Source organism: Pristis pectinata, chromosome 26 (assembly GCF_009764475.1).
Source record: "Pristis pectinata isolate sPriPec2 chromosome 26, sPriPec2.1.pri, whole genome shotgun sequence".
Lineage (NCBI taxonomy): Eukaryota > Metazoa > Chordata > Chondrichthyes > Rhinopristiformes > Pristidae > Pristis > Pristis pectinata.
Genome location: NC_067430.1, coordinates 4,319,636 through 4,336,156, shown reverse-complemented (window position 1 = coordinate 4,336,156; position 16,521 = coordinate 4,319,636). Strand labels below are relative to the sequence as shown.

General features: G+C 40.5%; 1 protein-coding gene across 1 annotated transcript in view; it reads left to right on the top strand.

The window, feature by feature from the left end:
• Positions 1 to 16,004, top strand: part of exosc10 (exosome component 10) — a 45,788-nt gene extending 29,784 nt beyond the window's left edge. Inside the window, exons 19-25 of the mRNA XM_052039549.1 lie at positions 2,325 to 2,399; positions 3,712 to 3,811; positions 6,426 to 6,499; positions 12,207 to 12,372; positions 13,406 to 13,473; positions 15,000 to 15,067; positions 15,812 to 16,004. Of these exons, the coding sequence (XP_051895509.1) occupies positions 2,325 to 2,399; positions 3,712 to 3,811; positions 6,426 to 6,499; positions 12,207 to 12,372; positions 13,406 to 13,473; positions 15,000 to 15,067; positions 15,812 to 15,842 (582 nt within the window). The 3' untranslated portion in view covers positions 15,843 to 16,004. The remainder of the gene's footprint in view (positions 1 to 2,324; positions 2,400 to 3,711; positions 3,812 to 6,425; positions 6,500 to 12,206; positions 12,373 to 13,405; positions 13,474 to 14,999; positions 15,068 to 15,811) is intronic.
• Positions 16,005 to 16,521: the final 517 nt, after the last annotated feature.

Sequence of the window (16,521 nt, the reverse complement as noted above, 5' to 3'; positions counted from 1 at the left end):
GTTTGTGTATTTTTACAGAAATGTGAACCACTGCCGAGGCCAGAATTAATTGACTATATGTAATTACGGCTGGAACTATATGTTTTGCGCGGCCATTTCAGAATGCAGTTCAGAGGCAAACCACGTTGGTGGATCTGGAGTTGTACATCAACCAGATCACATGAAGACAGCAGACTTTCTCCTCTGAAGGGTATTAATGAACCAGATGGGTTTTATAAAAATTCCAGTAGTGCTGTAGTCACTATTACAGATGTGAGCTTTTCATGCCAAAATATGTTACTGCTGGAAATTATATTCCCTAACCATCATAGTAGGATTTAAACTCGTGTCTCTAGACCAGTGGATAAGTTATCTAGAACCATGGATAGAAGCAACTACCTTGCCTCTCTGTTTCCTACACATGAGGAAGGACTCAATGGGGTAAAACTCATTTGCTTCATTATATCCACTTTTTTCCTGAAGTCAACTTGGCTCATCACTAACATACTTATCTCTAGATGACAAAGTTCTAGTTTCAGTTTCCATCGCGGGATGGTAAAACAGTAACTCATTCAGTGCAGTGCTGAGGGAGTGCTGCATTGCTGAAGGTGTCATTCTTAAGGTGACATATTAAATGAAATGATTGTGGGAGATTGAGGTGTTTAAATGGTAAAGGATGTCTAAGGTGCTCCGCTAAAGTGGATATGGAGAGAGCAGTTCCTCAGACAAAGTCAAGGAAATAGAGATATGATTTGAAAATTGGAGCAAGTCCATTTAGGAGAGAAATTGGAAGCACAGGATTGTGGATGGTGAAGAGCTGGAACTTTTGAGACTCAGATTTTTAGTCAGAGAATGCTTGCAAAGGTGTGGAGGTAAATGATAATCAGATACAGAATACCATGACCTAATTGAATAGTGGAACAGGATCAAGAAGCTGATTAACCTCAAACTTACTGAAAAAATACAGTTGCTCATCCCATTGTTGGGTTGTTGTTGACCTGCACGTCACAACAAAATTCCATTTCTTTTTAGATCTACAATCTACACAGTTTATGTGAGCAGATTCTTGTCTTTATTTGACTTGAGTGAGGAGAAGAGATATCTCAATCTCTATATTACAAGTGTAAAAGGCCAGTTTTAAAGTCTCCACAATAATCACACTATCTACAGAGAGGAGTACACAAGAATAGATCTGGTCAGATAACAAGGTGAAGCCTGTAATCATTGGCATTGCTTGCATCAGTACCAGTACCAAAATTTTTCGAAGATCAGGGAATTGAAGGCTATGGGGAATTGGCACAGAAGAGCTGAGGCCTGGTGCAGATCAGCCATGCTCATAATTTAATGGCAGAGTAGCTTAAGGAGTCAAGTGGCCTACTCCTGGTATTTTCTCATGTTCTTATTTTCTTAATGCATCTACCACTTACAAAGTAAAGCTTAATGCAAATGTTGGTGGTAGAAAGTGCCCATGTTGCTGGTGCAAATATTAACCTGTAATCTTTGCTCTCAGCTTTCTCCAGCTTGTATCCTATTATACAGATACCTTTTCAAATAAGGTTAACAAAATATAAAGCAATGTATGGTGCATGCATGTTATGCAAGTGAGAGACTTAACAGTTCCAGTGAAGAATATTCAACTTAACCTTTACTTGGAGATCCATTTCTAGTAATGATGTACATATGTCAATGAGTCTCTTCGGAGATGCAGATGAAATAGATTTGATGCTTTCTGCAGAGCCCACCACCATATATATTATCTTATTTAAATCTGTGAGTCGCACCATATTTTGTTCATTCATAAAAATTGTTATTTGTGTTGGTAGCCTGGTACTGTTGCCATAGATGTGTGGGAATTTTCTGCTGTTATATTGTGTGGTTAGTTAGGTTTTCTCAAATCTCAATCTCCTATTGATGTCTTAACTTGAACAGGATAGCTTATTTTGTTCAGAGTTTTAATAAAATGGGAAGTACATTGCAAAATGTCAACAAATGACCAAGGAAAGCTGATCAGATGAAAGCTTCACAGCTAACTTATCATATTGCTAACACAGGCACTAAAAACCTTACCAGTTATGGGAAATGTTGACTACCTGTTGGAAGAAACTGCATTCTTAAAGAGGTGCTGGAGGCAGAGGTAAGAAATCACATGGGCCTCCATTTTATACTGCCCATACAGATATCCAGCAGCCACTCTGATTTACTGTCATTGTTGAGGAGAGCATAGACAAACCAAGGACTCACAGTCTGATGAATGCATGACTTTTGTTTCCCATAAAAGTTTTTTCTGAAAGTATTTTATTTTTTGAGTTTCCTTAACCAATTTAAATGGTTCTGTCTCTTTTTAGTATTTGCCTTGCAAGGACAGTAACGCATACATCTCTCAAGCTGCAAAGTTTGACCCTTCCACCAAGATATATGAGGTAAGTACCACAGGCATCTGGGGGCTCATTGATGGAACTTGGTAAATTATTCCCCAAATTCTCATTTACGGAAGAGAAGACAAACTGACTTCATGTGATTGGTCTGCCACTGATGATACAATGGCAGGGACATCAATTAAGTAAAGTCTGGAAACATTAACAAACAAGAAGCTGGAGGAACTTGGCGAGTCAGGCAGCATCCATAGAGGGAAATGGACAGTCAATGTTTCGAATCGAGACCTCTCATCTGGACTGAAAGGTAGAGGGGAGATAGCCAGTGTAAAGAAATGAAGGGAAGGGATGGAGCAAGAGTTGGCAGCAATACGTGGATCCAGGTGAGGAGGGGTGATAGCCAAATGGAGGCGTGAAGAGTGGAAGTAGCGACAGAAGGTGGGAGGTGAGAGGTGGAGGCAACAAAGGGCTGCAGATGATGGAGTCTGATAGGAGAGGAAGGGGTGAGCATGGAATCAAATCAGGGAGGTGGGGAGGGCAGACGGAAACGCATTCTCCATTTCCCTCCAGAGATGCTGCCTGACCTGCTGAGTTCTTCCAGCATCTTGTTTCTTGCTCCAGGTTCCAACATCTGCAGTCTCTCGGGTCTCCATTACAGAAACATTAAGACTGTTTTTAATTCAAAGTAGAAACCACAAATGCTGCAATAATTCTGATAAATAGGGTGAGAAGGAATAAGCTTCCTTGTCCTTGGTGCAGGTTGCATTTTGGCACCTGTGCTTCAGAAGGTCAGGTTTGTAATGTAGACCGAGATCTGCAGTATGAATCTCAGTGGTGTATAAAATGGGCATTTGGATCTGCAGATAGATGAACTTAATTGTTGGAAAGCAGTTCCCACCTCATAGTGACACCACTCTGTATCAGTATTTGCAATAGATGGTCAGGATACATGTCATTATTTACAGTGGGTGCCCAGCATTTACAGCAGCTAGCCTGGGGGTGTCTGCAGTATTTGACACAAAAAGGGCAAAGCTTTTAAAAAAAACCCTTGAACTAGTTGTTATTGCAAGTTTAAAAACAAAACATACTGATTGCATCTGCTTTGACAGCACACCTCTCCTATCTAGGTATATCATAAAGCCAAAAACCACAGCTGCTGGAAATCTAAAATAAAAATAGTGTTGAAAATACTCAGCAGTGCAAACGTACCAATCTTAAGGATCATGTATTATATCATAAACCTGATCATGGCCGAAGTATTTGAACTGGTGACCAGTGGTGATTACTTCTCCACCTCAGTCTAACATTGAAGTAATATATATGTATAGAGTTGGTATATTTCACACTTATGTAATTTCAGGTGAGTAACAGGTGGAAGTTGCTAAGCCAGGAATGCTTACAGAAGGAGTTCAAGCAGCAAGAGAAAACCAAGAAAGTGAAAGAAACTCCAAAACCTGCAGGTTGTCATCAGCAACATCCTTACTTTGTATATCACCAGTGCTTGTCAACTCTCTGTGATTTCTTATAGTCAGGGGGGTTATTTTGTGAAACCAGATGATCAGAATTGTCAGTAATGGGAATACTGAACCGAGTTCACCAACATACCGCAGTCCCATGTGGTGTTTGTGTTTGAATTGACACATTGAGGGTAAATCATGCATGGTTTTCCTTGATAATAGAAGTGGGTACCCTTGGAGCCTATTCTACCTTTTTGTATCATAACTCTTTGCCTGTCAGCTTTCTAATATTCCCAAGTAGAGATATTGCAGAGGGTCAATGCAAGAGAAATTGCGTTTTCTTGTGTTGGTTTAAAATAATAATGTCGACAGGTAGGTGATGCTTCATTTGAGCACTGTTATTTTAGAACCATGATTTAGTGTTTATTTGCCAAATTGTTGATTATATTTTCTGCTCTTCAACAAACCAAACTTCCATGACAGAACAGATGGTGATTGGATATATCAATGGGTTTCATTTTAAAAACAACAAAACATTTCAGAATCCTGTTAGCTTACCAGAGTTTGAAAAAAAGGGGATTGAGAAATGTTCCATAACTGAATGTAATCATGGATATTATAGAATACCCAGTGAGGGAAAATGAGAATGCCCATCTTAGCTGTAAAAGTTGATGTGCAATAGTAATAATATGGAAACTTTATGTTTAAAACTAAACAGTATTGGAGGTAATCCAACACATTTAGATCTATATTGTCTGAGTGGTTTTGACCATGTTCCTGAAACCACGTGTCTGTGAAATATATATATATAGGGACAAAAGAGCCTATTTAATTCAGAAATATGCTGCAACATTTTGTTAACTACGGCAATTATATTTTTTCATAATCTCTCAATACAACTACTTGCCTAAAAAGTATCTATCTCTTTCCATCCCCTCTTTGCCCTCCCCCTTTTAAACCCGCATGGTGGGTCAGAACGGACCATGGCAAACATTACCTGGTGGGCCAGATGCCAAAATCTGATACCAGATTATCGGAGTTTTACAGTAGTTAAAAATGGATGAAATGGGAAACTACAGAGCCGATTGCCTGGTATCAGCAGTATGGAAAAATGCTGGAATCTATTCTTGAGCTAATGTAACACATGAAATAATAAGTATGAACAGAGTCGACATGGATTCATGATGGGGAAATCATGTTTGACATCGGTAACCAGCATAATAGTTAAGCAGGAACCATTGGTGGTGGTATAATTGGGATTTCAGGATGTCTTCTTTAAGCTGCTAAACAGGAGGTTATTAAATAAAATAAAGACGTGGATTGGGGTTTGAGTACCAGACAGTAAAGAATAGGAATAAACAGATCATTATCAGGTTGGGGGGCTGTGACCTGTGTTCCTACCATTTGCAATCTTTATCATTGATTTAAATGAGGGGATCATGTGTAATATATCCAACGCGACACACAAGTTGCTGAAGGAACTCAGCGGGTTGGGATATCTTGGATATTTCTATATTTCCAAGTTTGCTGATGATCCAAATCTAGGTGGTAGTTTGAGTTGTGTTGAGGATGCAAAGATACTCTGGGGGGGATATAGATGGGTGATGTGAATGGGCAGAGACATAGCATATGGAATGTAACGTGGAAAATGTGAGACCATCCACTTCGGTAAAATAAATGAAGTACTTTTCTAAATAACAAGAGGTTGTGGTTTAGAGGGACATGGGTGTACTTGTACGGTACTCACTGATAGTCAGTTGCAGGTACAGCAAACAAGTAGGGAAGCAAATCGCATGTCCATTATCGCAAGAGGACGTGAGTACAAGAATACTGCAATCACGCAGAGCCTTGATGAGGTGGCGCCTGGAATGTTGTACAAGACTGGTCTCCCTGTCTAAGGAAGAATGCATTGGCAATAGAGGAAGTTAAATGAAGGTTCACCAGATTGATTACTGGGATGGGTTTGTCTTCTGAGGAGAGATTAAGCAGACCGGACCTATGTTCTTGAGTTTAGAAGAATGGGAAGTAATTTCATTGAAAAATACAAAATTCTCACAGAATTTATCAAGGTTAATGTAGTGTTAATGTAGGGACGGGACGTCTACAACCAGAGTGTTGCAGTTACAAAATAAGGAGTCAGTCATGCAAGACTGAAGAAATTTCTTCACCCAGAGTGTAATGAATCTACAGCATCGTGCAGGCTCGGTTGTTGAGTATATCAAAGCCACAGATTATCTGATAGATTTTTGTAAATTAAGGAAATCAAGGGATGTGAGATTAGTTCAGGAAAATGGTGATGAGGTGCCATGTGATCAGCCATGATTGTTTTAAATGGTGGAACAGGTGTACAGGATCAAATAACGTACTTCATGTTCTAATACAGCACTGAGTGGAGACATTTCCTGTCCTTTTAACTGGTTGCATTTAAATTCCGGAGTTCGGTCCTGATGTTTTAGATTCAGATCTTGGGTATTTTGATGGATTTCTTCCAAGTCCAACTCTGTATACATATCCAAATGTTGGAAAATGAACATTGAAGACTCCCAAATGCATTGATGACTCCTAGTATAGTAAATTTTGAGTTGCAGTTTTCTGAGAAGTATGTCTTGCCTTTCAGTTGAGCGACAACAGGTACAACAGGATTATGTTTCTGCAGTACAAGAGATCCCCTCAGTCAGACAGCAGGCTGCGGTAAGTCAGGCGGAAGTTTGTCTAGTTTGGATGGTACTAATTCAGTGAACTGTAAGTTGTTACTTGTTACAATTGAATCATTTTAGCAATGCCTTGCAGTGTTGTGGAATCTGAGTTGCCATCTGTTCTGTTTACCACCTGCTCATACCACTGAGAACCCATGGGAAAGTGATGAACTCCGCAAAAGCTGGGAAATTTAAGCATTCTAAAATTAAGCATTCTTGTTTCTGTTTGCCAAGTAGTGATGACTTTCTCTGAGAATAATGTGCATTTCGTTCTGAGAAAAGGGAAAATTAACTTTGAGAAGATCTGCCCCACTGTCAGCCCTGTATGCTGGGCCTAAAGCTGTATACACCTGCCAGAGTCCCAGTGCTGGCCTGTGTGTGTGTCAACAGTGGCATTGGCCACGTCTGGTGTGAGCTGCCCCTGTGAGCTGGACAGTTTGATCTTCTGCATACTTCTCCAGGGTTGGTAAATCTGCCCGAGCTTTTGCCCCATTAAAACCTGTCACAAGTTTGGCAGTTCTACCTCCAGATGCATATGAGTTACTGGCCTCTGTTTAAGTTAGTTTAGTGATTAATTGTGGTGTGTTATAAATGGAAATGTGTTTTTTAAAATTTTTTTTTAAACATGTTTTTGAGTTTTACTGAATGTTTGTAAATGTCAGATTGTGCTATGCTAGGCCACTGCCAGTTGCTGTGAGCCAGGCTCCCCCAGCCAAAGACTATACCGGGGCCCATGCAAGAATAAACAAGGTGGCCGAGGGGCCAGTAATTTCAGAGCAATGTAAAGGATGCACTTATCCCAAGCAGAATGTTATTTGTAAAATTACCAAACTATTTATTGTAAAGTATTCTTGCGAGTTGAGAAAGGAAGGACAAAGGGCAGGGCAAGAAAATAAAATAATTGAGGATGAAAGAACCACAGATCCTGGAAGTCTGAAATAAAAAGGGAATGTGCAAGCACTCAGCATGTTGGCAGTATCTGTGGAAAAATGGAATTACCATTTCAGTCTGAAGATCTTTCATCAGAACTGGGAAAGTAAGAAGTTAGTTTCAAGGTGCAGAGAGTCTGGGGGAGGGATGAATCGGACAGGGAATATCTGATAGGGTGAGGTCAGGTGTGTCCAGGTGATTCCAATGTTTAAAGATTCCTACGGGCAGTTAGAGAGAGAAAACAAACAAAGCAATATAAAAGAGCTGTGAAATGCAGGTCAGAGCTGCTGCTGAAACTGAAACTGAATCTGAAAGGAAAATACTGGAAATGCCCAATACATGAGACAGTGTCTAAGGAGAGAGAAAAGCTGAGTTAATGTAACAGATAGACAACCTGAAAGTAGAACTGGCAAACAGAAAGAGTGAAATACTTGATATAGAATGCCAAAAGCTGCAGTATACCCAGACAGGAGATGAAATGCTGCTCCTCAAACTTGCATAGAGCCTTGGAACATTGAATAAGGCTACAGACAGAGCATTAGAAGTGGACTGCAATTGGGCAAATGAGTTTTAATGCCCATAAATTGTAAAATAGGGTCTAGTGTGAGAGAGAGAGATTGCATCATTTTTATGTCTTTTTCTCATTTCCTTACGACATAGGAGGAGGTCAATCAGCCCATCGTCTGTTCCATCAATCCCATTCATCCACTAGCTTCCCCAGTACCCATTTTCTCACAATTGGTCATTAACAACCCCCTGATTCTTCTACCAACTATCTATACCAGATGCAATTTAAAGCAGTCAGTTAACCTAACAAGCATGTCTTTGAGATGTGAGAGGAAACTGGGGTCCTGGGGGAAGCCCATGCAGTCATAGGGAAAATGTACAAACTCCGCCCAGACAGCACCAGAGAACACAAGGGGAATACAAGAAACTAGGAGCAGGAGTAGGCCACCCGGACCCCAAGCCTGCCCTACTAATGAATGTGATTGATTGTACCTGATCTACTCCAGGCCTCATTTCCTCTGTGCCAGTTCCCCATGGTGTTCAATCCCCCGAACTTCCAAAAGTTTATCTATCTCCACATTAAATATTTCAAATGATCTAGCCTTCATAACTCTCTGGGGTAGAAAATTCCAGAGATTCATTACCCTCAGCAAGAAGAAGTTTCTACCTGCAGTAAAACTTCAATAATCCACTATCAAACTCTTTGGAAATCTTGATGGTTTGGTACTTGCTCGCTAGAGCCCCACTTCTCATGTTCCCATCTCACGTGCTGGAGTCCCACTTCCTGTGCTCTCTGGGTTCACTGAAAAACTTGCTATTCTGCTGCATAACATTTAAAGAAAAATTGAATTAAAAGTGTTGGAGCATTAATACAAAAACATCTGATAAGATTGGAAAATCTGCTAGTCTAGCACCACTAATGTGCCAAATTAACAGAGTTTTACTGTACCTTGGTTTTAAACCAGCCCCTTATTTTGTAACTATGTTCGCTCATTCAAGACTCTCCCGCTAGTGAAAACACCTTGCTATCTACCCTGCCCTGTCCCCTTCGGATCTCGCATGTTTCAGTAAGATCACCCCTCATTCTTCTAAACTTGAACCTGGGTTGTTGAAGCCAAGATGCTGCATCACTGTGCAGGTTTAGGAAAACAAAATAAAGTCAGATATGGTGCAGTGATAATACACTGTTAGAAAATGTGTTGGTTCAAGTAAGTGCCTTGGGAAGTGTATTGTACAATTCATGTCCTTGTAAAACAGCATTCCTTCCATTCAACTAGCTATGGTTAGTGTGCAGCTGATAGTGTCTATCAGTTATACAGGTTAATGTCAAGGAGGTAAGAGCTATTATGACCTTCATTTGTTTATTTTTTGTTAATGCTGAAAATGTAACTGCAAAGTGGTGTTTCTTCATATTTTTATTAAATACAGCACAAACACATGCTCTGCCCCACTGAGTCCACAGTAACCACCCGTTTACACTAATCCTATGTTATCCCTTGTTTTATTCTCCCCACATTGTAATCAACTGCTCCCAGATTCAACCACTCACCTACACACAAGGTAATTTACATTGGTCAATTAACCTCCCAACCTGCACATCCTTGGGATGTGGGAGCACCTGAAGGAAACCCACGTGGTCACAAGGTGAATGTGAAAACTCCATACAGATGCCTCTACCAGGTTAAGATCCTCCTTAAGATCGACCTCTTCATCCAAACCTTTGATAATCTGATCATGTGTCTCTGTATGTGGCTTGGCATCAGTTTTTGATTAATAAATTTGATATCTTTCCACATTTTGACCATGAGACACAGGAGCAAAATTCGGCCATTTGGCCCATCGAGTCTCCTCTGCCATTCGATCATGGCTGATTTATTTTTCCCTCTCAACCCCATTCTCCTGCCTTCTCCCTGTAAATTCTAATGCCCTTACTAATCAAGAACATATCAACCTCTGCTTTAAATATGCCCAATGACTTGGCCTCCACAGCTGTCTGTGGCAATGAATTCCACAGATTCACCACCCTCTGGCTAAGGAAATTCCTCTTCATATCAGTTCTTAAGGGACGTCTTTTTATTCTGAGGCTCCCCCATGACTGGAAACATCCTCTCCACGTCCACTCTATCTAGGCCTTTCAATATCTGGTAGGTTTCAATGCGATCCCCCCTTATCCTTCTAAACTCCAGCGAGTACAGACCCAAAGCCATCAAACGTTCCTGATATGTAATCATTTCATCCCCAGGATCATTCTCATAAACCACCTCTGGACCCTCTCCAACGCCAGCACGTCCTTCCTTAGATATGGGGCTCAGGATACTCCAAATGTGGTCTGGCCAATGCGTTATAAAGCCTCAGCATTACGTCCTTGCTTTTATATTCCAGTCCTTTCGAAATGAATGTTAACATTGCATTTGCCTTCCTTACTACTGACTCAACCTGCAAGTTGACCTTTGGAGAATCCTGCACTAGGACTCCCAAGTGCCTTTGCACCTCTGATTCCTGAATTCTCTCCCCTTTTAGAAAATAGTTTACGCCTTTATTCCTTCTACCAAAGTGCATGACCGTACACTTCCCTACACTGTATTCCATCTGCCACTGCTTTGCCCATTCTCCCAACCTGTCCAAGTCCTTCTGCAGACTCCCTGCTTCCTGAACACTACCTGCCCCGCCACTTATCTTTGTATCATCCGCAAACTTGGCCCCAAAGCCATCAATTCCGTCATCTAGATCATTAACATATAATGTGAAAAATAGCGGACCCAACACCAACCCCTGAAGAGCACCACTAGTCACCGGCAGCTAACCGTAAAAGGTCCCCTTCATTCCCACTCTTCGCCTTCTGCCAGTCAGCCGATCTTCTGTCCATGCTAGTACCTTTCCTGTAATACCATGGGCTCTTATCTTGTTTAGTCGCCTCGCATGTGGCACCTTTTGCTGTTGTAAATAAATGAAATTTGTCATTAAAGATAACCAGAGTACCAAGGCCCTTAGAAGGAGTATTGTATAATGTTGTGCAACTATTAAATGAGTGACTGTTCCATTTATGTTATTGTACTTACCAATAGACTTCTTAAAATAAAAAGCAGAATCCCAAAAATTACTGCATGAGCAGTCAGAGTTCTGGACTGTTGATCCAGATATGAGTCCAAATCCACAAGGCAGCTGGGGAATTTAAATTCAATTCTATTACATAAAATGTGATTTTGTTAGAGAAAAAGCTGGTTTCTTAATGAAAGATATGAAACTGCCATATGACTGTTACAAACCCATCTCGTTCTCTAATGTCCTTTAGGAAAGAAAATCTGCCATCCTAACACACGCTGGTCCATGTGCAACTCCTGACTCTCTACTGTGGTTGACTTTTAACTGACTCCTTAGTTTAGAGATAATTAGGGTTGGACAATAAACACTGGCATTGCTGACCATATCCACATCTCACAAAGGAATAAATAAAGAAAAAAGTTAGGCCTTGTGTCCAGAATGCTGCTTTAAAGTTCAGAAGTTCTCTTGGCAAATGCTTGTTGAGCTCCTGTTGCTTATTCTGTTGTTACCGTACCTTTGTCACAGTTTCAGTTGCTTAACATATTCTCGTGTAAATCCGTTGCTTCTACATTTAATGACCTTGGTCTAATGCATATTCTTCTTCTTGTGTCTATTATTCATTGTTGCATTACCAGTTTTACATGCACCGCAATTTGGGTGGCCATCGACACTATAGCCTTGCTGTATGTCATTGATCTTCTCCCTCTGGTTATTCCCTTCCTTTACTTTGTTTTCATTTTGACCTGTTTTGTCTCTTGAACACGTGGATGTGGTATTGATGGTCCTTTTCCTCCCTTTTCCCTTGATAAAGCCGATTACACTCAATATTTGCGATTCTGATATTAAATGCAAGAAACAAAGGCTGATTTAGTATGTGTTCTACCTCAAGATGTCTCATTCACTGCTTTGTATAGAATTGACCAGGTGCCAATGTTATTGTGTGGCAGAAAGTTTCAAGCATTTTATTACCATTTGTCACTAACTGGGCAGGTGGGTAGTTCCAAAAGCAAGTCCAGTTATTCCACACTTATTTCCAGGTTGTGTATTCTAAGAATAAATTAGCTGGAGAAGTCAATGATCTTTGCCCTTTTCCTACCCATTCCATTCTTGTTAAAGGTTGTGGGCTTGTGATGCAATACTATGTGGACAGATTTGGACAGTGTGGGAGTAGGTGTAGGATCTACATGTGCTTAAATTCTTAACCACGTGTCCCTGACTCACAGATGACGGCAGGCCAGCAAATGCCGAAGCGGGAGCAACCAAAGAGCAGACCAGGAGGTGAGACAGCACCTCCGGAAAAGAAGCCTAAACTGGGGACTGAAAAGCCAAAAACTCCCAAAAATTACAAACCATTCGATTACAGCAAGTCTGATTTCAAAGTATTTGCAGGTCTGTTGTGGCTTGATAATGTTTAATAATTTTATGGTTAAAACAATGTTTGTTATTATGGAGAAGGGATTGCAAAACTGATTTCTCCACAAATGCACAGGTTTAGCTCCGTAATTAACTGATGTTTTCTACTGAATGTGACTTCATCTGGTGCTCCTCTTCTTTCTTGAGGCAGGGTGCTCCATTGTCGAACAGTATCTCTGCATGGTCGAACAGTATCATTTTCAGATTCAATCACTTTAGGAAACATTAAATGCATAATCCTGGCCAATGATAAGCGGTTTTGGGCAACAGTCGCATTAATCTATTGGAGAAATAAGAATTGGCCATCATGTGTGTGTGGTACATTGTTAATTTGGTTTCAGTTATTTAAAGGCAGGGCACATTCCCTTGATGAATCGATAAGTATTCTCTGGTCTGTTCTGAGCACATGGATCAGGAATGCTCTAGGTTCAGTGCTAACTTGTCTTATCTTATTACAGCTGGGTTAGCAATAGGGGCACCAGGATTGATCTTGGCCCCTTATCTGATGAGGGAAAATCAACTAAGGATTTCTGCTTTTGATTACCAGCCTTGATCCTTTCTGGACTGTTTTCTGTGCCCATATATCTGGCAAAGTCAAGAGTGTATTTCAAAAGTGAATTATTGCATATTGTTATATTTGTTTATCTTGTATGCTGTTATTTTGCATCATCATTGTATATAGAATATTGCTGCCTCTTCCCATGATGAATGGTCTATTGGCACTTCCAGTGTATAGAATCACACAATTGTTATGGTACAGGAGGAACATGTTCAGTCCATTGTGTGAATTAAAACATGGAAAAGTAACCATTGGACAAAAATGCCCTTCAGCTATTTTGCAGAGTGAAACTATAACTCCAGGAATAGTGGTGTGGGTGAGATAAGGAAGGAGGATTCTGTGGCGTTTCTCCTACACATAAACCAACATTGCCATTTTGAAAATTCATATGAAGCGAATTGATTTTATAGTATGTGCAAGTATTTTACAACATTTGATTCTTCCTTTTAGCTGGAAGCAAGTCCAAGGAAACAACCCAGTTTGATCCCAATCTTCAAGCAGATGCGCCTCAAACTAAGGTAAAGCCACTGCTGCAAATTGCACCATTCTGCAACTTCTTGTTTCTTGTACACTGATTGAGACAGCTTGGAATTTTTCACTGAATCAACCTGTAAAGTAGCTTCAGCAAGGTTTTGTCATTCCAGCAAAAGGTCAGCGAAAACGTAAGTTTGAAGAAATAATAATTTTTTTCAAGAAAGCATGAATTTTGGCTCCTCATCTCAAAGATAATATCCTCATACCTGCACTTGCTACCTGCTCCCTTTACGTTACAGGGCTGAAGTGGAACTGGTGGGGAATGCTGCCTTGTCAGACCCACTTTCTCATCCAGCACCTAAAAATATATTGGAACCAAACTTGGCTTGGTATTAGGAGACAGACGGTGATAGTGGAGGGTTGCTGTGACTAGTGGTGTAACACAGGAATCAGTGATAAGACCCTGTTTGTTATATATATTAATAACTCAGATGTGACTCTAGGAGGTAAATTAGTAAGTTTTCAGGTGACATGAAAATTGAAGGTGTTTTTGATGGTGTGGAGGATAGTCTTGGGCTATAGAATGATCATCTGGTAAGTTGGGCAGGGCAATGGCAGATGGAATTTAAATCTGATGAGTGTTAGGTGATGCAGTTTAGGGGAAGGCAAGATAAGGATAGGACATACACTGTAAATGAGGAACAAAGAGATCTTGGTGTACAAATCCAAAGATCGCTGAAGATGGCAGCACAGGGTGTTGAAGAAAGGTAGATGGGATGCTCTCATCAGCTGGGGGATAGAGCATAAGAGCAGGGAGACCTTGGTACAACTTTATAAAACATTGGTTAGGCCTTAGCTGGAATATTGTGTGCAGTTCTAGTTGCCACACCATGGGAAAGACGTGATTGCAATGGAGAGTGTGCAGAGAAAATTCACCACGATGTTGCCTGGATTGGAGCATCTCCTTTATAAAGAGAGACTGGTTTGTTCTTCTTGGAGTGGAGGAGACTGATGGGCATACTGTAGAAGTATATAAAGTTATGATAGGATAGACAGTAAGAAACTTATTGCCATGGCATAGGTTCAGGTTGAGGAGTAAGAAGGTTAGAGTGGCTCTGAGGAAGAATTTTTGTCACCTAGTGGGTGTTTTCAATGTGGAACGCACTGCCTGAGAAGGTGGTGGGGGCAGGTACTCTCACAACATTAAAGAAGCATCTGGAAGAGCACTTGAATCACCGAGGCAGAGTAGGCAACAGACCAAATGCTGGTAAAGGGGACGAGAATGGATAGGTACTTGTTGGTCAGCATGGATGCGGTGGGCTAAAGGGCCTTCTCCTGTGCTGTATGGCTCTGAGTTCATCACTCCTTCACCGCCAGAACTGAGCAGTCAAAAATGCTCTTAGTAAACACTTCAGAAAACCTCAATATAAATTTGATTAAAATTTTCTCTGTGATGCTGATTTTATCCCGGTGTCACACCCAGATGAAGTGATATATTTAATTGACATTTAAAAATTAAACAGTATTAATTATCTTTAAACTGCTCCAAATACATCTTTCTTTCCTTTAGAAAACAGGAAAGAAGAACCGTCAGTCTGCAGGAAGCAAGAGTATGTCTTTCACCAGCAAATCAGAAAGGTAACAGTGTATACTGCAGTTAGCCCAACAAATCCTGCAGTAAAATCTTGCAGCCTCATTTGACGCATGTCCAGCTTTATCACTCAGCAGAAAGAGCATAAAGCAACCCCTGGCTGTACTATAAAAACATTCAGGCATATATTTGGTTTTATTTTAAAATATGCTGTTTTGATTTTCTTTCCAAGCAAGTAGTAATAAGAGCAAAGAGCTGCCACTTAGCATATTAGAAACAAGGCCACAGATTTCACATGTACAAACTTTAATGTAAAGGGCGGTCGCTTAGTGTGATTTCCAAAATATTCCTCAAAGTTGGTTTAATTTATATCATTCACTTGTGGTCTCGCTGATGACCAGGTATAAATATACTTGCAAACTAAATGTTAGTCTTTGTCTTTGAACTTGTTCTTTGGAACATGCAGCAGACCCCTCAATCACTTCTGCCATTCAGTTAGATTGCAGCTAGTCTGCATCTAAATTCCCTTTACCTGCTTTGGTTTTTTTTCACCCTTAAAACCTTTGCTTAACAAAAATCACTTCATTTTAAAAACTTGGGTTGACTCTGGTCTTCATGGAGGACCGAGTTCCAGGTTTCCAGCCCCCTTCGTGTGAAGAAGTCTTTTCTGACATCGCCCCTGAGTTTCATAACTCCCTTACCTTAAACTCTCGGGTGTTTGAAGTTGGGTTACTTTCCTTCTAACTGATTTTGTTTTGCATCCTCTCACCTCCCTTCACCCCAATATGCAGAGGTTTCAGACACAGTCGGCCAGCAAGATAGAAAATTGGGCTTGGAATGCGCTAAACTGAACAGAGGCACCTTTTCTGTCAAGGCTATTACTGTTTCCACGTCAATATTACGTATTTGATTGCTTTTAACTTCTGGGATATTGTTGCACTATGTGAAAAGCATTTTACAATAAATCTTTTGCGAAATTGTTAATTTTGCCTTTGGGTGATTATTAAATACTACAATCAAATATTCACACTTGTGAATAACTAGGCCCATGCAAAGTGATTATTGTTTTAGCAAAGACAAACCCTCCTTGTGTTTGAGAGAATAAAAATTCCAGTCATATCTCAAGTGACTGCTAAATGACTGCTTGTCCATGAGTTGTTTCCTTATTCATTTCTTCAGAATGTTTATAGTGCTGGCAAGGCCAGCGTTCATGGCCCATTCCTTGCCACCCTTTAATGTAGCAATGAGCCACCAGGTTTTTAGCACTAGTACAATCGTGCTAAATAGAAGAGAATTTCGTCTCTTAATTCAAAATTGGTCATCAATGAGCTGGTGTAGACCATCAGCAGTAGCATCACCATAGTCTGTAACCTTAATCCACTGTAACAATGAAGCCAAGATATCAATGCTGGTTTAATGAGCACGAGCAAAACAGCATGCAATAGACGGAGCTATGTGATCTCACAGCTAATGAATCAATAAAGCTCTGCGGCCCAGTCCT